Below are 19,018 nucleotides of genomic sequence, written 5' to 3'. Positions count from 1 at the left end.
TAAATACAGTGAAAAAAGAAGAAAAGCAAAGACACAAAGGGCCTCATTCACAAAACATGCGTACGACCATATTTGATCATAAACTGTGTAAGAACATTTCCACGAACATTTCGGCATTCATCATTTTTTCTTATCCGTATTTGTACGTCACTGTTTCTTTATGCTAATCTCATGAACAGAATTGCACATAAAATTATCAAACAGTCAGCAGTCATCGTTGTGTACACCTGGGCTATGCACAAGAAGAAAAGTAAAAATAATTAAGAAAAGTTCTGTGAATGAGGCCCAATGTTGCCGAGAGAAAATTACTCAAACATAGTAAGCAGCATAAAATAAATTAATCTCACGTTTGTCCAGTTTACCATGTGTGTACTGCCTGGAACAAATGCTTAAAAAATGATTAAATTAAAACGATTGCCTATAGTGTTCATGGATACAGAAGAAGTTACGCAATACAACAATACAAAATTAAACATTATACATCCTTAAATTCCTACACTTCATCTCCACATTCATCCACAGTCTAGTCCAGTCAGGAGTCATGCCTTGGAGAAATTATCCCTCTTCTTTTGAAGGTCTTCTCTTTCACTTCTTTCTCCGATTATGGTTCTTAACCTCTTCCAGCTCCTTCTCCAGTAGATGAGATTCAGCAGTAGTTTCTGACAACTGATAAAGGGTGACAAGATCTAAGACTTCAGTCAAATATTTTCCCATTCAGGTTTACGATTTTAACAGAATATTTAATTTAAAAAGGAAAGACTTTTTATTTCCTTCTTTCTCAGCACTAAAACCACCATTTTGTGGATATGACTGCTCCCCTGGACTTGGAGCTGCCTATCCAAATGGTATGCAGCTCTGTGTGATGACTGGCAGTATACACCTTGGCCTGCAGGTGTGCAGCAGTATGAGCTGTGTGAAGAGCACTCACCATGTCCAACAGGATGTCAATCTTTAATCTCAGTAAATTGTTCTCCTCCTCCAGCTGCAGGTTCCGCTTTTTCAATCGCTGCACTTCCTTCCCTGACACACTGCCTCCAGACTCTATGGACCAAGGCAAGCACAGCATGCATCTGTCACTGAACTCCACACTGCACACGATCATGCTCTTGGCAACCCTTTCTCTAACACACACAATAGAACCCACCAGAGGAACATCAATTACTTGCCATTATGGCTGATTTGAAAGCTCAATGACGGAAGCAGAGCTGCTGCTCAGCAGGTCAGTTATACGCCAACAGAAGCAAAAAAAAAACAAAAACAAACAAACAAACAAAAAAAGACACCATAAAGCTCCTGTGGCATGTGTTCACTTTTAAAGGCATCTTTGCTTGATCTGATTTTTGCTCACCTGAAATCCACTGCCCCTCCTCAAATTTCAAACTCTGACCCCCAATGATCATTGCAGGGGCCCCATACTCCAGCCCAAGCTCTATCTCCCTGGTGGATCTGTCCAACTGCATCAAAGCAAGAAGAAATAGCCACTTTGCAAACATGAATGTCTATATATACAACATGAGTCACCATACATCTACCCACAAACAGTGGGAAACCCACCCCCCAATAAAAATGTGCCCATATTTAATCTGTGCTCTGCTTTAATTGCTGGATCCTGGGTGATGTCTTGCAGAGCTCAAGAAGTTGACTCACAGTGTGTAGGTTGGACAGGGAAGCAGACTTGCGGGGAGGGGTCTTCTTGGGGCTGAAGGTATTCCCAAAAAGAGGCATCTTTAACTGAGGCAACAGTAGCGTCTGAAATCAGGTAATGAAAAGTTGCAGAAAAAGAATGCAATTCACAAGCACAGTGACGTATGCAAAAAAAGAAAGTTTGAAAGATCGTGATTACGTTAACTGCCGTTAATTAACATATCCATTCTTTGTCAAATGCAACCATGAAAAGCATCCCCAGTTAGTTGAGCAAGCAGGAAAAATTGCGCGAGATAGGGATAGCCATAGCTATGTTCACAAGTGCAGCTAACGTTCAATTGTTCACTTGAAACATTTAGCGAACTACAGATTTCCAACTACATTGTAAATACGTCCGCTTTTGATTATAATACTCTGAAATTCAATTGTCGACCTTCGCCTTATTAGCTCGACAAATAACTTGTAACATAATTAGATAGTAACTTTAATATCCATGTATGCTGATTTTATCAGGATGTTTAGTACACCAGGGCTAAATTACTTTGGGTGGCGAGAGACCTGGCTAGCTAGCTTCAAACTGGCAGTGGGCTACCAGGCTAATAATATAGACTACAGCGAATCAAATGTGTGCCAATTTATGTAACTAATCTTTCTATTTATTAACTTTAGATATTATCATATATCTTCATATGACTGTCTTATTTTTTCCTTTTAAAAACTGATAGAAGTCGTAGGTAATCTGCATTTACCTTGTCTCCCTGAGATGCGTACCCCTAACTACAACGCATGTGCGGAAAAGGTATTCTTTATCTCGCACGAAAACGGGTAGGTTCTGTACAATTCACCAGAAAGAATGTGTTGTATTTAAATGTTTCGTGCATAGAATAATTATTGGTGCACATATGTACAGCCTATTTCATAAATAACATGCGTCGATGTGATAATAAAAAGTTTTTTGAAGCCACTGACATATCGGTAAAAATTACAAACACCCACGAAAAGGAACCAAATATAAGTTTCCGCCACCTACCCGACAGGAAGTCGAGTTTCCATGGTGATGGCGTCAGTTCTTTTGTTGACGCCGCGAAGATTTTCTAAACAGTCAACAGGGTGATTAACACACATGCCAGTTTACCTACGTATTTTAATGTTTAAGTGAAATATAGTAAAATAGGTAACAGTAATATTACGTTATATATTATGTAATTATCATAAATATTTTGCGTATGGTAAATGTGCGTAATTGATAAAAACCAAACTGCGGTCTTTGTCCCCGATTGTTGGCAGCTAGCCCCAGTGGCCTAATGGATAAGGCACTGGCCTCCTAAGCCAGGGATTGTGGGTTCGAGTCCCATCTGGGGTGATATATTTTCTGTCATAGTGGTTTCTGCTAAATCTGTAACTACGTCAGGTTCATTGCAAATATAATTGATGACTGAAATGTTACAAATATTTCATGTAGCAAGCCACAAACTTGCCTTATACAATTTCCCACACCTTGTAAGGCTTTTCTATTGAAATATAGCTAACTGGCTAATATAACTAAATGGGGGGCAGTTATACAGTAATACAGGTTAGCCTTTTGCTGTTATGTATTTATTGGACATTTAGAAATATTCCCTCATCTCCTTTTACTCCCAAATGTTGCCAGGTTATGAAAACCTGCCACTGGCTCACTCTGTCTGGTGCACTGATGCTACTACCATGCGCATCTACAAGCACCGGCACTTCAGGCTGGCTAAGCCCTGTGCTGCTAATGACAGGATGTCCTTCAGCTGGTACCCTGGTCAGCACATGCTGGAGGGAGGGGAAGGTTATGCACCAGGCATTAGGGAAATTAAATCCATTCCATTAAATCTGTGCCCCCAAAAAAAAAACAACAACAAAAAAAAAAAACACATGAGACACACTGTAACAAATGAACTGATGCTAAGAATATATTACAGCAAGGTAGCCTAGGCTACAAGATACTGTGTGCAGTATGCTGTACACTGAGTGGCTCTTATCTCTGTGTATTTATATTCAACGTACACACAATTTCCTCCTCTATGAACATAATGTTTATGCATACATGTCTTATCACACGATGGAATAGACATGTGAACCTTTATTGCCAATGTTAAGCACTTCTATTAAAAGATGTCCTGTACTCCAACATGCATAAACCTTTTACACAGTTTGCACATGCAGAACCATGGAGAGGCAGTTTTGTTTATTGACAAGCTCCAAAGCAGAATGAAATTCACCTCTGAAAAGGCTTGGTTGGTCCCTGAAGAAAAGTGCACTAGTAGAGCAGTGGTGGTAAGGCACAGTGCTTAAGTTAGCGCAGATTTACCTGTTGTGCACCAACAGGCTTTCTGAGGTCCCTGGATGATTTATACCTCCTGGGCAGCGATGCCCTCATGACACAGGCAACCAGCAGCACCTACCGCCATTCTCTGTTCTCCCTGGGCTTGGCAGAGGGTACGACTGGCACACGCCCTGGCACGCGACGGGGAGCAGTGGGCACAGACCTTCCACAAGGGCAACTCCGGTGAGGGGCAGTCGCCTCCCACAGGCTCTGGGGACTGGAGCAGGGAGTCATCGGTGACATAAAAGGAGATATAATGTGTACACATAGAAAAAATTATAGACAAGTGCAGGGTAAACAAATATATAAAACTATAAAAAACAAGGATTGCCTGCACACTGCATAAGTAATGCTCCCAGTCAGTGTTTAATAAAGAGACAAGGTGTCGATACGTTCAGCTGCCTCATCTGAGTGCTGAACCTGAGCAAGGTGTCTCTTGACAAGGGGACTGAGGACAGGGCAGTGACTGTTATGGAGCAGATCCCAGGGTTGGTGGTGTACTCTGATCAGTATCAGCCTCTACAGCAGGGTGAGATCAAAGCCTGAAACGCTAAGTCACAGACACGCCCCAACCCCCTTAACCCCCAGCAGCCCCTCCCAGGTCACTCACAGAGATATACAGACATGCAGTGTGCATATTGTGCACTCTAGAATACATGCATTGCTTCATATGCATGCAAGAAAAAATGGATTAAACACATTCCCACTTTGCCTCTGTAGTTACCCCTTTCACTACCCAGTACACTATATGACCAAAAGAATCTTGACACCCCTTAGTGTGCACAGAGTCCTGACCGCATCCCCATCCAATACCCTTGGGATCAGTTGGAAAGGCAGCTGTGAGCCAGGCCTAATCACCCAATCTGTGTGCCGACTGCACTAATGCTCTTCTGGCTGAATGGAAGCAAATTCCTGCAGCAATGCTCTAACATCTATAGCCTTGCCAGAAGAATGGAGGTTGTTATAGTTGCAAAGGGTGGACCAACTCCATATCAATGCCCATAATTTTGGATGAGATGTTGGATGTCTGGTGTCCACATATTTTTGGCCATGTAGTGTATGTTACTTATACACTTTCCATCTTCCAGAAACACTTACATCAGCCTACTCTTGTTTTTCTGAGGCTTATAGCTGTTCGTAAAACCGGTTGATTTCTGAGGCGGTAGTGGTGATGCACACCGCACGCTGTGTTTCTGGCTTTAGTCACGCCTCCTTATTAATCCCGCCTGTCCTCCCATCCTGCCCTGCTGTAGGGGACTGATTTCCATATGGTGCAGCCGTTTGTGTTGGAGGTGGTGAACGGGCCAGGGTGGGCAGCCAGCCTTCTCCTGGAGCCAGCTCAACCGCGCTGCTCACCAAGGCCTGCCAGGGACATACAGCTTCGCTTTCATCGCCATGCTGTCCGCACTATCAGAGCCAGAATAGAGATGGAGGAGGAGGAGGAGGGTTGGTGGAAGGAAATAAGCTGATATGAGGCAGGCAGGCAGTAGCACTGCTGGTTTTCTGTTCATCCTGATAGTTAAGTCGGTGATTAATGTTACCAAATGGCCAGATTGCACTCACCCGGTGTCTCTCAGGTCTATATCGGTCCCTGGTTAGAGGGGAAGAATGAAAATCTCCAGCAGTACTACTGGCCTTGGGGAAAAAAAAAATTTGAGTATCCCTGGAATGCAAGATACAGTACATGCTAAGGGGCAGGGGGCAGCTGGATTCACAATAGATGTTAAACATATTTTTGTGTTGTAGATGAGAAAATTAGGAAGGGTGTAGGCTGAAGGAATGGAGTGGGCAATATTCATGTAAACCGCTAAGAGCAGGATCCTTTGAGCCTTTTTGTTTATCCATTTGATTGATCCAGCTTCAGTTTATTATAGTTCAGTGTTGTCTTATTTGTTAAATCTAATTGTACATACAATACATAAAAGCAGAATTTTTTTGCTTGAGCCTTAGATCACTTTTTTCAATTAGAGATGTTTTTTGCTGCGGTTACAATGGTTTCAATATTTGGACTCTTTATACTATCCAAGAGTTATAATGAAATACTCCCAGGGCTTTGAATTTCGCCTAAATAGTTGCTATGAATTTGCTTGAATATTACTTAAATTAACCTGTTTTTATATGACTTGGTTAGCACTGTTGGATTGCACTGTTGCCTCACTCTGGTTTCCTCCCACAGTCCAAAGAGGTTAGGTTAACTGGAGAGATGAATGGTGTGTATGCCCTGGGATGGACTGAGAAACTGTCCAGGGTATCTTGGGTTTGCCACACTGTAACCCATAATGTAGGTGTTATCCAATTCATGCATTTCATTATCACCCACTGCTCATAAAATGTGAAATTTGATTTAGTATTTTTATTCAGCATTCAGTATGAACTGCATCAGTAATTGTGTAAGCGTGAAAGAGGGGTGTGGTACAACAAATAATTTCATTATTGGTGGCATGGAGGATGGGGTCCAATTTTTGTTGTAGTTGTCTTAGTGTGCGGAGTTCATACTGTCTGATTATAGACCTGGTGACAGTCTAACATAAATATTTGGGAAAAGGCCTGGTAATTGTAGCATTGTGTGTTTGATTGCCGGCTGGGACACTGCTCTTGTACTCATGAGCAAGGGACGTAACTAAAATGGATTATGTGTAAAAATGTAATGTGTGTAAGTCACTCCGGTTTGGATAAGAGCATCTACAAAATTCTGAAATGTACATATAATGACAGAGAATTGGATTCCCACTTTGATACCACACCTGGGTACCTTAACTCTACATCTGAAATGGAATGGGAAATTATTCGAATCCCCTCACTCTAGACCTGGTGGAAGTGCAAACCTTAATGAAAAACAGTGATTGAGAACATTTCAACCGCAAGGAATGAAAGTCATGGCCACTGAAAATGATAGATCTGCTACAGCCTACATATATAAATGAACACAAAACAGAGATATTTTTTGAGATTCAAAAAGATTCGCTCCAAAAAAAAAAGTCAGTTCCGCTCCCAAGTCCATTTTAAACTACAACGACCACAATGCATTACGCTTCCAGGCATGGGCTACTCACTCATCACAGTGTAGGCGGAGAATAACGTTGTGAGTGAGGAGAGGGAATGCTGTGCAGCTAGACGGTGACGGAGAGAAGAACAGGGACGGAAGTATAAACAGAACCCCTGTCTGTCCATATACTGTACATCCCTAGTTTTTCGATTGGCAACGCAGGACAAACGAAAGCGGGTGCCGGAGGCGATGTCGGAAGCCAGCTCTTTACCGACTACTCATAGCAACTGCAACAACAATAATAATAATAACAACAATAACAACAAAGACAGCGATGGAAACGAGAGTACAACCACAGCTACCCCATCCCCTACCGAAACTAGCGCGTCGGAAACTCCGAGTCAAATCATAGGCAACGGTTCGGGGATTAATCCTGGCACCGGCGGAAACAATGGGAAATGGGTCCGACTGAACGTCGGCGGAACAGTTTTTCTCACAACGCGCCAAACCCTACTGAAAGAGCAGACTTCCTTTCTCTATCGGCTATGCCAGCAGCAAGATCTGCACTCGGACACGGTAAGGCGAGGTTTGATGGGTAAGGGGGGTTTTGGTGGCAACCGGTTACGCAGTAGCAACCAGTCTAAGCGCGTCGGCCACTCGTATTATATTCGTGCATAAACCAGCACACATGGTGTCGGTGTGGGAATGCAACAAACGGAACGAATGGTGGTACCCAGTCAGATTGCGGCGCACGTGCACGGCTTCGTGTGTGGATGATTGGATACTGAGCAGTGTAGTGTGTTAGCATGACAGCAGCACCCTATTGCCGTAGTGTGAGTCTAGTCTGCCACTGGTCTGTAAGCGCTAATGCAGTCGTCCCTGAAAGCTGGCCATGTTGGTATTCCAGTGCGTCTGGCAGTTCTTGTGCACAGTGGACTGTAAAATGAGTGTTGCTCCAGCTCTGGATACAAATCGATGAATGGGGGAGGTTGTGAGCGAATGACCTTCACGGGTGCAGGAGCGGACAGAGAGACCTAAGACCTAATCTCAGTGCAGACCCCTCGTTCGTCTCCTCCTTATGGCCACCTGCCCCTATCACGCCTCTGGCTCTCCTCACCTTTTCACTGTCCCTATTCCAATCTCCTCGTCTCTCCACATAGCCACTTCCCCAGCTCTCTTCCATTTTCAGCCTCTATCATGTAATGTCTTTATCCATTACAGACCGCAGCCACCTCAAAATCCACTCCCTTTCTGCGTCCATCTCTCTGATCTCGGCTGTCATTTCACATTGTGTTATTTTGACCCTGGTTTGACCCCTTTCCCACACGTATGGGTTTACACTGGGTTTGGTCTGCCCGCTTGCATTGCTGGGAAAGCCAGCTGTATCTCACCGGAGCAGGGGAGTTGGTAGGTAAGGCCAACAAGTCCCAACAAAGTCTTCTCTCCAGTGGCCTAATCTTGATTGATAGCACTGGAGCTGCACTGTGATACAATGATAGCAGAAAGCATCAGACCTCTGGAAGAGTGCTGCCCTGTTGTGTACGCAGTCCACAGACGTGCACGCTTCTTTATTAATATTAGTTCCACCTGTTTTCCACTCCCCCGTCCACAAGTGTGTAGAGCCATCTTCAATCCTGTTCTTTCTTGTTAATCCAGCTTTGGTATCCTCTACAATAAGTTTATCTAGTATGTAAAACTATATGAGGAAATGAAGCATGGAGAAAAATTCAGGTCTCTTAAGTAATACGCTTAATCAGAAACTCAACCAAAACGTCCATTAATTCTAATGGAAATTGCCTTTTTTTTTAAACTAGTATGGTATGTACTCATGTTTGGATTGAAGAACAATGCTTTGACATTGAAGTTAGCTTTGTTTTGACTTACGCACAGTTTGTTGGTAATTATTTTTGTTTACCGTTCTTTGAAAAACTAAAAGTGATCGTAATAATACAGATTAAAATTTATAATGTCCTTCCCTCAGAGCCAGATTCCTCTACTTGCTTGAACTCGCCTGTTTAATAACATCTACTGATAAGAAGAGTGTGGATATGCAGCAAGCAAAATAATAGAACAGTTTACAGAAGGGAGCACAGAGTGACTAGTCCTATTTGTGCAATTGATACGGCTGTTGTGTGTGAACAAACATCTATGTATTGACTTATGCAGATTCTGTGGGGGGGGGGGTGCTCTGACGGGATGCATGTGGGCTGTGACTGTGAGGTGCATTGACGTGGGCATGTGACCAGATGTCACATTTGGAATATAGCCTAATCTGTCAAATTTTGTGATGCTGCTGCTTTTTTAAAATAGTTTTTTAATAATGGCGAGTGCATTTGACATGTGTGTGTGCGTGTCTGTGTGTGAGTGTGTGTTTACAGTTCTCTGCATTGATAAACAAAACCTGTGTGTGCCAACCTGGTATTTCTGTTGGGATTGAATGCCCCATGGACATTGCACCGCTTCTTTCCCTGTGCAAAATGCTTGGTTAAACATTAACGCTCTGCGTAGAGTCGATGTGTGCTTAACTGCATTTAATTTGTCTGCGTTAATGGCGCCACGTCTCAGAGGTCTGCTGTTATTCGGGTAAAATCTTAACAAAACTGTCAGACTGCGATTGACAGTCTCTATACAAATGGGATGCATTGCACTGAATGCAGTAACTAAGGTAACTGACAGCAAAATGAGTCTGCGCATAAGGTAATGTGCGGTGCTTGTCAAACTGTCGACGCACGAGGGAGAAGCTTGAGTTGGATCTAATGTCAGTGCAGTTCTGGCAGTAGTTGACCTTGTGGATAAATGACGCTGCTTAATATAGTAGGTGCATTGAGTGGAGAACCAGCGGAGCGTGAAAATGGTGTGTTGTGGAAGTCCTCGCTGTCACTGAACAAAGCCTAGGACTGTGACTGCAGGTGCTTTTCAGTGGACTTCTTTGCAAACAATCTCTATGCAAATAGCCTGACATGCTCTCAGCATCCGTCGGCCATATCGTTGCTGTGTGTGATTGTGTGCAGGTGAGCGTTCGCGTGCCGTTTGTGGTCTGTGTTCCCGGCAGTGGATCGGCTGTGTAGTTTATGGAGTGCAGTATGCCCCTGGAAGCAGGCATACCCACCTGTCTGCTAGGACTACTGGTTGTGTGTGTGTGTGTGCGTGTGTGTGTGTGTGTGTGTGTATGTGAGTACTATTTAGTCTGCAGTGCAACTGGGTGTATGTGTGTGTATGTCTGCGTGCACACGTGTGTGTTATTGTGTATTTACGCGGAGTGTGTGCTCGTACCCATGTGTGTGCACGTGTGCACATTTGTGTGCGTGTATGAATGCACGTGTGTGTGTTTGTACATGTTCATGCATGGCATGCAGGTGTTGAAATCCATGTTATCATGTTGAGTCACGCTACATCCAGTGGTGGAGGCATCTGTACCTGAGGCTGGGGTGGGTGGGGCTTTTTTGGCTGTGTCTTCCTTGCCTTCCGCTCTCTGACGTCCTCATGCCTCTCCATGATCAGTGTCTAATTATCTCTCGTTGCCTCCCTCCTCACGTTCCCCACAGAGTGCTGCTCTCTTATGGCACTGTTGTTTTGAATTTGATCCTTCTCTCAGTTGACCCTGTCCATTCTCCTTGTTCTCTCTCTCTTCCTCCCTCTGTCTCCCCTCTTATCTTTCTCTCTGTCTGTCCCCTCCTCTCCTTTCTCACTCTTTCTCCATAACTCTGTCTCACACACACTCCCTATTTCTCTCCCCCTCTCATCTCTCTCTCCTTCTTCCTCCCTATTTCTCCCTCCCTTCTTTTTTTCTCTCTTTCTCTCCCTCCCTCCCTCTCAGTGTGCCTAAGGCTCAGTGTGTAATGCACATTCACACAGCCATGTAAAGGCAGGTCCACATAAGAAAAGGCCAAGTGATGTGAATGTAACACGCTCTCTGTGTCACCATAGATATCCCACTGCCTTTCAGCAGCCTGGGAGTGAAGGCAGCAAAGCAGGAAGTGACACAGACCATGCAAATGTGACCTTAACTATTTTACTAACATATCATATCTCAAGAAAGTCCCTCTCTCTCTCTCTCTCTGTCTTTCTTTCCCCCTACCTCTCTCTCTCTGCCTCCCACTCTCTCTCCCTTCTTTTCTCTCTCTCTCTTCCTCCCTCCCTCTCGCTCTCTCTCGCTATACACCCCCACAGTTCTGCTCTTTTTCAGATGAAACTTTGTGCTCTGGCACCTTTCTCCTCCTCCTCCTCCTTTTTCTTAAAATAAAACACCAGGAGGAGTTGTGCTGCTTTTCCCAAGAGAGCATTTACACAACAGCTCTCCGTGCTGACCAAAAAATGTAATGAATACAAAGGAAATTCAGGCTCCATTTCCCAATATTTGGTAGCCAGCTGATTCCATGCACACTAGCTACTGTGCTATGATGGTAGTGTATCATAGTGGAATGCAGAAGCTGCAGGTTCAAATCCCAAGTGGGACACTGCTATTGTACTCTCGATTGAGGGACATAACCTCAACTTCTTCAGTAAAAAGAAAAAAAATATTCAGCTGTACAAATAGATAGTAAACAAAAAGAAATTACAAAGCTCTCTCGTGTAAAGAAGTCATGTTAATTATTTTACTGGTTTTTCTCCCTCCCTCCCGCAGGATGAGACTGGAGCGTACGTGATTGACAGGGACCCCACCTATTTTGGCCCCATCCTCAACTACTTGCGGCACGGAAAGCTGGTTTACAACAAGGAGCTGGCTGAGGAAGGTCTGCTGCTTTTGAATGTTTCTCCTCTACCTTGTTCCCCTGCTCCTGTTCCCCTGCTTCTGTTACCTGCTTCCTGTTTCCCTGCTCCTGTTCCCCTGCTTCTGTTACCTGCTTCCTGTTTCCCTGCTCCTGTTCCCCTGCTTCTGTTACCTGCTTCCTGTTTCCCTGCTCCTGTTCCCCTGCTTCTGTTACCTGCTTCCTGTTTCCCTGCTCCTGTTCCCCTGCTTCTGTTACCTGCTTCCTGTTTCCCTGCTTCCTTTTCCCCTGCTTCTGTTACCTGCTTCCTGTTTCCCTGCTCCTGTTCCCCTCCTTCTGTTACCTGCTTCCCGCTCCCCTGCTCCTGTTCCCTCGCTTACCATTCCCCTGCTCCTGTTCCCTCGCTTACCATTCCCCTGTTCCTGTTCCCCTCTGGTCTGCAGGTGGCTCCATATGGATCCTTGTAATCTAAACCATTTCTCTCTGCCTCCAGAATTCAGATTGGAATTTAAATGTGTCAGATTGCACAGGAGTGCCACCTTGGATGCTGACTCCCCACGCTGATATTTTTATATATATGTAAAATAATGGGGGGTTTTTTGTTCTTTTTGTTTTTTTACTCCAGGTGTCTTAGAAGAAGCAGAATTCTATAACATCACGCCGCTCATCAGACTGATCAAGGAGAGGATTCTAGAACGCGACTGTAAAGCGACGCAGGTGAGGTGCAGTGCGCTCAGGAGAATCACGTATATCTTTCACTCACATGTCCTTTGCTACACTCCCATCATTCGCACTGCGACTCTTCCATTTTTTCCCCTCGCTCTTTCTCTCAATCTCTCTCTCTTCTTTCTCCATCTGTTACCTCCCACTATTTTTCATTTTCTACCCAATGTGACTGACTCTGGTCTATAAATATCGTGTTCAAAGAGAATAATGTGATATAAAAGGGACATAAATTCGATCACTCTCTCTCTCTGTCTCTCTCTCTCTCTTTCACACACACACACACACACACACACGTGCACGCACACACACACACACACACACACACACACACACACACAGCAGGTACCCCCGAAGCATGTGTACCGGGTGCTGCAGTGCCAGGAGGAGGAGCTGACCCAGATGGTGTCCACCATGTCTGACGGCTGGAAGTTTGAGCAGGTCAGTCTGCTGATGCGTTCTGCTAGGACTACGTGTTTGACTCACGGTGACTACGTCCCCCACAATGCTCAGCGTCGAACGGGAGACGAGCAGTCTTCCGTTCGCATTGCACACCACATGGAGAACCTTACGGTCTTCTGTTGAATAAAACTCCTCATGAGCACGACGGTGTTGAGGTTTGCCCTGTACAGAGGGGAAAAGTTGAGCTTGTTCACCTGAACGGAAGCTTGTGCCATCTCCATGCTGAGGCAGGAGCACCTCTCTCTCTCCCTCCCTGTGCCTCTGTTAGATGGTGAACATCGGGTCGTCCTACAGCTATGGCACGGAAGACCAGGCCGAGTTTCTGTGTGTGGTTTCCAAGGAGCTACACACGTCCGGCGGGGGCATGGGTGCAGAACAGAGCCACAAGACCAAGGTCAGGCAGCACACAATGGCCTGCTTCACGTGTATCACTCACACACACACACACACACACACACACACACGCACACGCACACAGCATACACAACAATGCTAGAGGCAACAGAGACAATGTATGTTTAGTCACTAGTGCATGTGCAGACACACACAAACCCATCTGTGTGCACACGCAGAGCATGGGACATTTTGCTGAGATTCATTTGTGGTTGAACTTTAGAACATTGGAGCGTTATGGTTCCACCTCTGTGCGAAACACAGACGATGTGTGTTAACAGCATCATCCGCAGCAGTGAACATTATCCCAGCTCTGATGCTGCACTATTCCGCACTGCACAGTCAGTTAGACAGACGGCGCAGCGTGCGTGTGTGTGTGCGCGTGCGTGCGTGTGCCTGTGTGTGTGTGCGCGCTTGTGTGTTCGTAACATTTATATGCCACCATTTCATTTCAGCCGAAAGCATTTTTGTGAGTAGCAGACATTTCACGTTAGGATCCAGATTTCATTCAGCGTCAGCAGAGCTCATTCACGCCTCCCACTGATTCTCATCAAACTTCTCTCCATTTTGTTTTTGTTGTTTGTTCGTTTGTTCGTTTGTTCGTTCGTTTGTTCTGCCCCCGTTTTCCTCCCTTTAACTGAGCAAGGCCTCGGAAGTGCAGGAGGAGGATGGAGCGAGGGATGAGGCGGAGGGAGAGAGAAATGACACCCCGAGCGAGTGGATTAGCGATTAACAGTCGTATTGTGTTGTCCCAAACGTTTTAATGGGTGAGGAGCGCTCCCAGTGTGTGGGGTCTGGTGGAGGGTCGCAGAAGGAAGGCTGTTAAATATGGGGGCCTGGAGTCCTGGGCCTGTCCATTCCTTTGTGCTTTACACCATCACACCGCACTCAAATACCCAACACTGCCCTCTGTTCTTAGGAAACCCGACAGCCAGTGTCTTTGGATTGAAGCGTGTTTGGTGTTTCAGCCACTGTTGAGGCCTGTCATGTTTTAGCAAGCCTCAACCTGATGAAACCTCAGTAATGTGCTTTGTCAGCAAAAGTAAGCAGAAGGGATTCATGGTACATTGACATTACTGAAGCTGTCACAGTTCTGATGGGGAGAGATAGTGTGGCCCATTTACAATTGTGATTGATTGTGATGTCACTGCTACGCAGCAGTCGCAATTATTATGGGCAATAGAAAATCTCACTGGGTAAAAGAACATAAATGAATGACAAAGCTGGAGGGGCTGTCTCAATTTTGTCATAGTGTTTTATGTTACCTTTAGTGCTGGTTGCTGTCTGCATGCAGTCTACCAAGCAGCTCACCACGGTGTGACAGACTCAAACCGGTTTTAATCATGATCAAAATATCAGTTACGCAGTTAAGTCCTTGTGCATGCGTTGGTGGTGTTTTTTTTTTTGGCACTTCTTAGTTTTTGCATGCCAAATATCTCCCTCTTGGTAGAGACACTATGAATGTGCTGGAATAGTGTGGAGTGTTCGAGCGCAACGGAATGGATTAGCCCAGGTCTTTTTTTGTTGTTATTGCAGTTAGTGTAGCATTGCATGTGCGCAGGGGATTCAGATATGTACAGAACACTCAGAGGAGCTGAGCTCACAGAAATACACACACACACACACACACATTATTGCAACAGTCACACAAAGCAGAGGCGGAAAATGTGGCGTGCTACGCATTAGCGTAGCGTCACGTCCCGTTGCATTTCAGACAGTCCAATTTGCCGTGTCTGCATGTTCTCTCAGACCCAGAGTGAACCTGAAGGTTAATGTGGACCTTAGCACTCATTAGACCTTTGACACAAATGGAAAGGCACAGAGAGAGAGAGAGAGAGAGAGAAGAACGAGAGTGAGACCAAGTGACCATGAGGCAGCTTCCTTAACTTTTTGACACCTAAAACATTTTCCACCCTCAGCATTAAAAAAAAAAAAAAAAAAAAAAAAAAAGCTGAGTAAAGAGAATATACGGAAGCATTATTATTTCTTTGTCCATCGCTCACTTACATCCATTATCACCATTAACATCTAAAATCAGACACTCTCCATGCTTCTGTGCTGATCTGCTGACCTCACAGTCTTGGTTATGTCACTGAGTTCTGAGCCCTGGCTTCCGCGGGCCGGGTGGGGGGGTGTGCAGTAGTAAGGGCTGTGTGCTGCATGCATGGGTTTCAGCTGATGGATTTGGGGGCTGCGCCTAACGCCTCTCCTCTTCCCCTCCCCTTTTCAGCTCTTTCAGATTCACGGGTCCCGGATGTAGACTTGGCGGAGAATTGTATTTCTGTTAGCTAGCGGAGCATATTTGTGTGCTCGGTGAGGGGGGACTATTGTCGCTATTGTTTTTTGTATTATTACTGCAGCTTTATTTAAAAATAAAAACAAACCAAAAAAAAAAATTAATGAATAAATTTGTGCTTCAAACACCAGTTTGGAAGAGTCAAAACGCAACACGGAACTACAACTGCTGTTCTCTGTTCTCCTCTGCTGCAGAGGGGTACGTTTTGCTGTCAGGTTATGTCAGCACTTCTGGAGAATGAACTGCCTTATGGCAAAACGAAACATTCAGTGTGTACAACCGAATCCTCTGTATTTTCAGGTAAAGAATTCAGGTAAATAAATGACATTTTTGGTTATTTGTTATTAACTCATGATAAATAGGAAATAACCAAAAATGTAATTTATTTATTCGATGATAAAACCTACAATTAGCAAAATAAATAGACTGATAAGCGCCATGACTAAGTAGTATGATAAAAAAATATTAGAAGCGATTTGACTTTCCATTACCATATAAAACCACAATTAGCATGGCCTTCATCGTGCTCCACGTCGTCATGGAGCCGCTGTCTTCCTCCTGGCTTTGATGTCTTTTAATAATGAGCAGGTCTGCTTCTGATGATGTCATTATCAATAATGGGCGGTAACTTTAACATAAAAGCTCTTACAGGAATCGCAGAGAATAGCACGGGTTGATTGAAATGAATGTTTTTGATGTCTAAACCTATTAAACGAATGCCTCAAATGTTGCGTACACACGTGTGAAGAGGTCTGAGATCTTTCAAAATGGTGTTTGAAAAAATATACTGTCACGTTTAAAATGGACCTTTCCTATGCAAGGTCCTATGAAGCATTTTCTTTATTCCCATATGGATCTCAATATTGGATAACAGTGTATGTATCTCGTTGCAGTGTAAGGATAAAATATCTGACTGTAATACGTCACACGGTGAAATAATTTGGAATAAAATACATACAAGACGACAAGCATTCCCATTGAAAAACACGGGATGTTCCCTCCCGTCCAGTCCTGAGCTGGTGTGGGTGATCTGGTGTTCTGTGGCATGTACCAGGAACTACCTGCACACGGTCCTGAGATTTTTCAGTCCCACAGCGTAATTGTTTCACCGTTTTTACTAGCAATAGAGATAATTTGGTGCCTTGAGTAAAGCAAAAAAAAAAAAAAAGTAAATAAATGCCATAGACGTGCGTAGAAGTGAATGAAAAGTAGTTGCTTATGTTTGTAGAAGTATTTATTTTAAAAAAAAGTTTTAAAAATGTTGTTTTGTTTCGACCCGGGTCATAGGAAAGGTTTTGTATATAACTCTGTGTGTGCGCCTGCGTGTTTGTGTATGCTAATGTGCTGCAGCTAAGTCCGCTCCTGCATGAGTGTGGACCGTACCGATGCCACTGTCTACAGGGGTAGGCACGCGGACATCCCGTTTATGTCACGACGGGGCCCGTCAACGATCTCCGGATCTAAACAGCTCTACACGTGGGTCCCTCTCACTGAGGATTCTGCATCTTCACCAGAAAGCTGCCCCTCTGCCTTCTGTGTCCTGCCACCCCCCACCCCCCCATCCCATCCTACACCCTTGTAAAGGAATTGTAAGAAGCTGTTCCAACACAGGTCAAGTAGAGGAATAATTTATAATATTTTTTTTTAAAATTTGAATAATTTGGAGTTTTTGGAAAGGGTGGGGCCTGGCTTTATTTTCAGTTGCTGGTCTGTCATTGTGGTAAATCGTGAAGATTAGTTGGCTGTTAAGACAATCGTCAGATAAGGTAGAGGCCATATTATATATATATATATATATATATATATATGGTACCGGTGTGTCTCTGCCCTACTCATTTAGTTTTTCCTTTGGGTTTTTTGATAACTGATATGAGTGTACAGTGTGTATTTTTAGACTGGGTGTGCATGTGATAAACTAGAACTACCTTGAAAGGGGCCAAAAGAATATGCTTGATGCGCAAAGACTATAACAGCCTAACTTAATTTACTGTGAAGTAAACTGTCTCAAATCTGCTCCTGACAGTCGACCACACCATTGCCCTCTTTAGTGATCATTGGCATTTCTGTGTCTTTCCTGTTTTGTTTTTTTGTTTGATGATATATTTTGTATTCTTTATTTTCCTGTTACACTCAATTGCATCTTATTGGAACATAATTGGAATCTGTCACAGAAACCCCCAGAAAAGTTTTTTTTTTTTTTTTAATAATTTTGAATTGTAAAACATTTTGTGGTGTTGCTATGGGTTCTTGATATTTCGTAACTTAGTTATGTCATATTTCTGGATTTGGATGCCTTCGGCTGGTTTTTGGGCCCATTAACAAGCGATGCAGTTTTTATATTGGCGCATACATTGATGAGGCACAGATTGCTTCCTGGCATTTCCCCATTCTGTACAGTGGCCGCCCTTACGGAAATAAAATATTACCGAAGATATATTTAAATAAAATATATCACCAAGATTTTCCACTTCACAATATATCCTCCTAAGGCCCAGCAATTCATTTTGAGTCTCTGGTCTTAATCTTAAGAACCATATATTCTACTATGCGGAAACGAACAAGGGGCATTCAATTAAAATAGAATTATAGTTTGGAAAGTATTTTCACTGTAATGCTTTTTTGAAATCAAAGATACTTGTATTACGTAAAAAATGTATAATTTTTAAACTTTTTTCCCCCGGGATCTCAGGAGGATATGCGTATTACAAATTATTGGCACGTTCATATATTGACTATATTACACTGCTGTGAGTGTGAAATATATTTAAGTGATATTTTGAAAAGGTAACATATATTGCAGTGTTTGTCATTTCCATGAGGATACTGTGTCTGAAACCTCATTAATTCGGCAGACTGTTCTGTCGCTCCGGTACGAGTAATCTTGTTGCGGATCGCTTGTGCTTCACTTGACTTAATAGACCAAATAAGAATGTGACTGCGCACACTGATTTTGCAAGATACAATCATTGTTGTGATAAAGATGAGATAGGTTTGTTACCTTAGACTGAGATGGGACAAAATAAACATTTCGAATATGTTCGAAACGCTTTTCCAAATGAACAAATGTGCGTAACAACCTTTTGCTAGTGCTCATTCTCCTTAACGAACATCGGTGTCATTCTTGTGTTTGTCGGAACTACGCCTCAACGATTCATTATTCTTGCCAAAGATGCAGGAAACATCTGAAAATATTTTTTAGTATATATGTTGCCGGCTTGAAAATAAAACTGTGTTGTATGTCCTTAAATATAAGCAATCTTTTCATGAATTTCTAAGATTAATAGAACAGCCCAGTGCGCCCTCCACATTTTTTGAAGTTGTGTTTTGTATCATCATTGGATTCAGTTGCTAATAAATAAAACGTTTCTTTTTTCAAAAAGACTTGGTGTTTACGTTTTAATTAATATGGTCTGGTGCAAAATGGTATTGTGGTGTCTTTGTGGAGTGCTTTGGAA

General features: G+C 43.5%; 2 protein-coding genes and 1 non-coding gene across 6 annotated transcripts; 2 read left to right on the top strand and 1 right to left on the bottom strand.

The window, feature by feature from the left end:
• Positions 1-429: 429 nt before the first annotated feature.
• Positions 430-2,488, bottom strand: cby1 (chibby homolog 1 (Drosophila)). The gene is made up of 5 exons (XM_035406017.1): positions 2,394-2,488; positions 1,648-1,749; positions 1,349-1,454; positions 929-1,041; positions 430-666 (listed from the first exon to the last, which is right to left on the bottom strand). Exons 2-5 carry the CDS (start codon positions 1,723-1,725, stop codon positions 586-588), a joined length of 378 nt encoding a protein of 125 aa, XP_035261908.1. The 5' UTR covers positions 1,726-1,749; positions 2,394-2,488; the 3' UTR covers positions 430-585.
• A 446-nt stretch (positions 2,489-2,934) lies between these two features.
• On the top strand, positions 2,935-3,007 carry trnar-ccu. The gene has a single exon. It is a non-coding gene; the product is annotated as a tRNA-Arg (tRNA).
• Positions 3,008-7,058: 4,051 nt separating this feature from the next.
• On the top strand, positions 7,059-18,944 carry kctd17 (potassium channel tetramerization domain containing 17). Of its 4 annotated transcripts, none has more exons than XM_035405300.1 (7): positions 7,059-7,556; positions 11,605-11,713; positions 12,315-12,406; positions 12,758-12,853; positions 13,143-13,268; positions 13,914-14,034; positions 15,498-18,944. In XM_035405300.1, exons 1-6 carry the CDS (start codon positions 7,230-7,232, stop codon positions 13,998-14,000), a joined length of 837 nt encoding a protein of 278 aa, XP_035261191.1. In that variant the 5' UTR covers positions 7,059-7,229; the 3' UTR covers positions 14,001-14,034; positions 15,498-18,944. The 4 variants fall into 4 exon arrangements, with proteins under 4 accessions (XP_035261191.1, XP_035261193.1, XP_035261190.1 ...); XM_035405299.1 differs by having other exon boundaries at positions 7,061-7,556; positions 12,755-12,853; XM_035405303.1 differs by lacking the exon at positions 7,059-7,556 and adding an exon at positions 9,491-9,645 and having other exon boundaries at positions 12,755-12,853.
• Positions 18,945-19,018: the final 74 nt, after the last annotated feature.

The sequence above is a fragment of the Anguilla anguilla genome, chromosome 2, assembly GCF_013347855.1.
Source record: "Anguilla anguilla isolate fAngAng1 chromosome 2, fAngAng1.pri, whole genome shotgun sequence".
NCBI classification, from domain to species: domain Eukaryota; kingdom Metazoa; phylum Chordata; class Actinopteri; order Anguilliformes; family Anguillidae; genus Anguilla; species Anguilla anguilla.
This window is presented reverse-complemented; position numbering and strand designations above follow the sequence as displayed.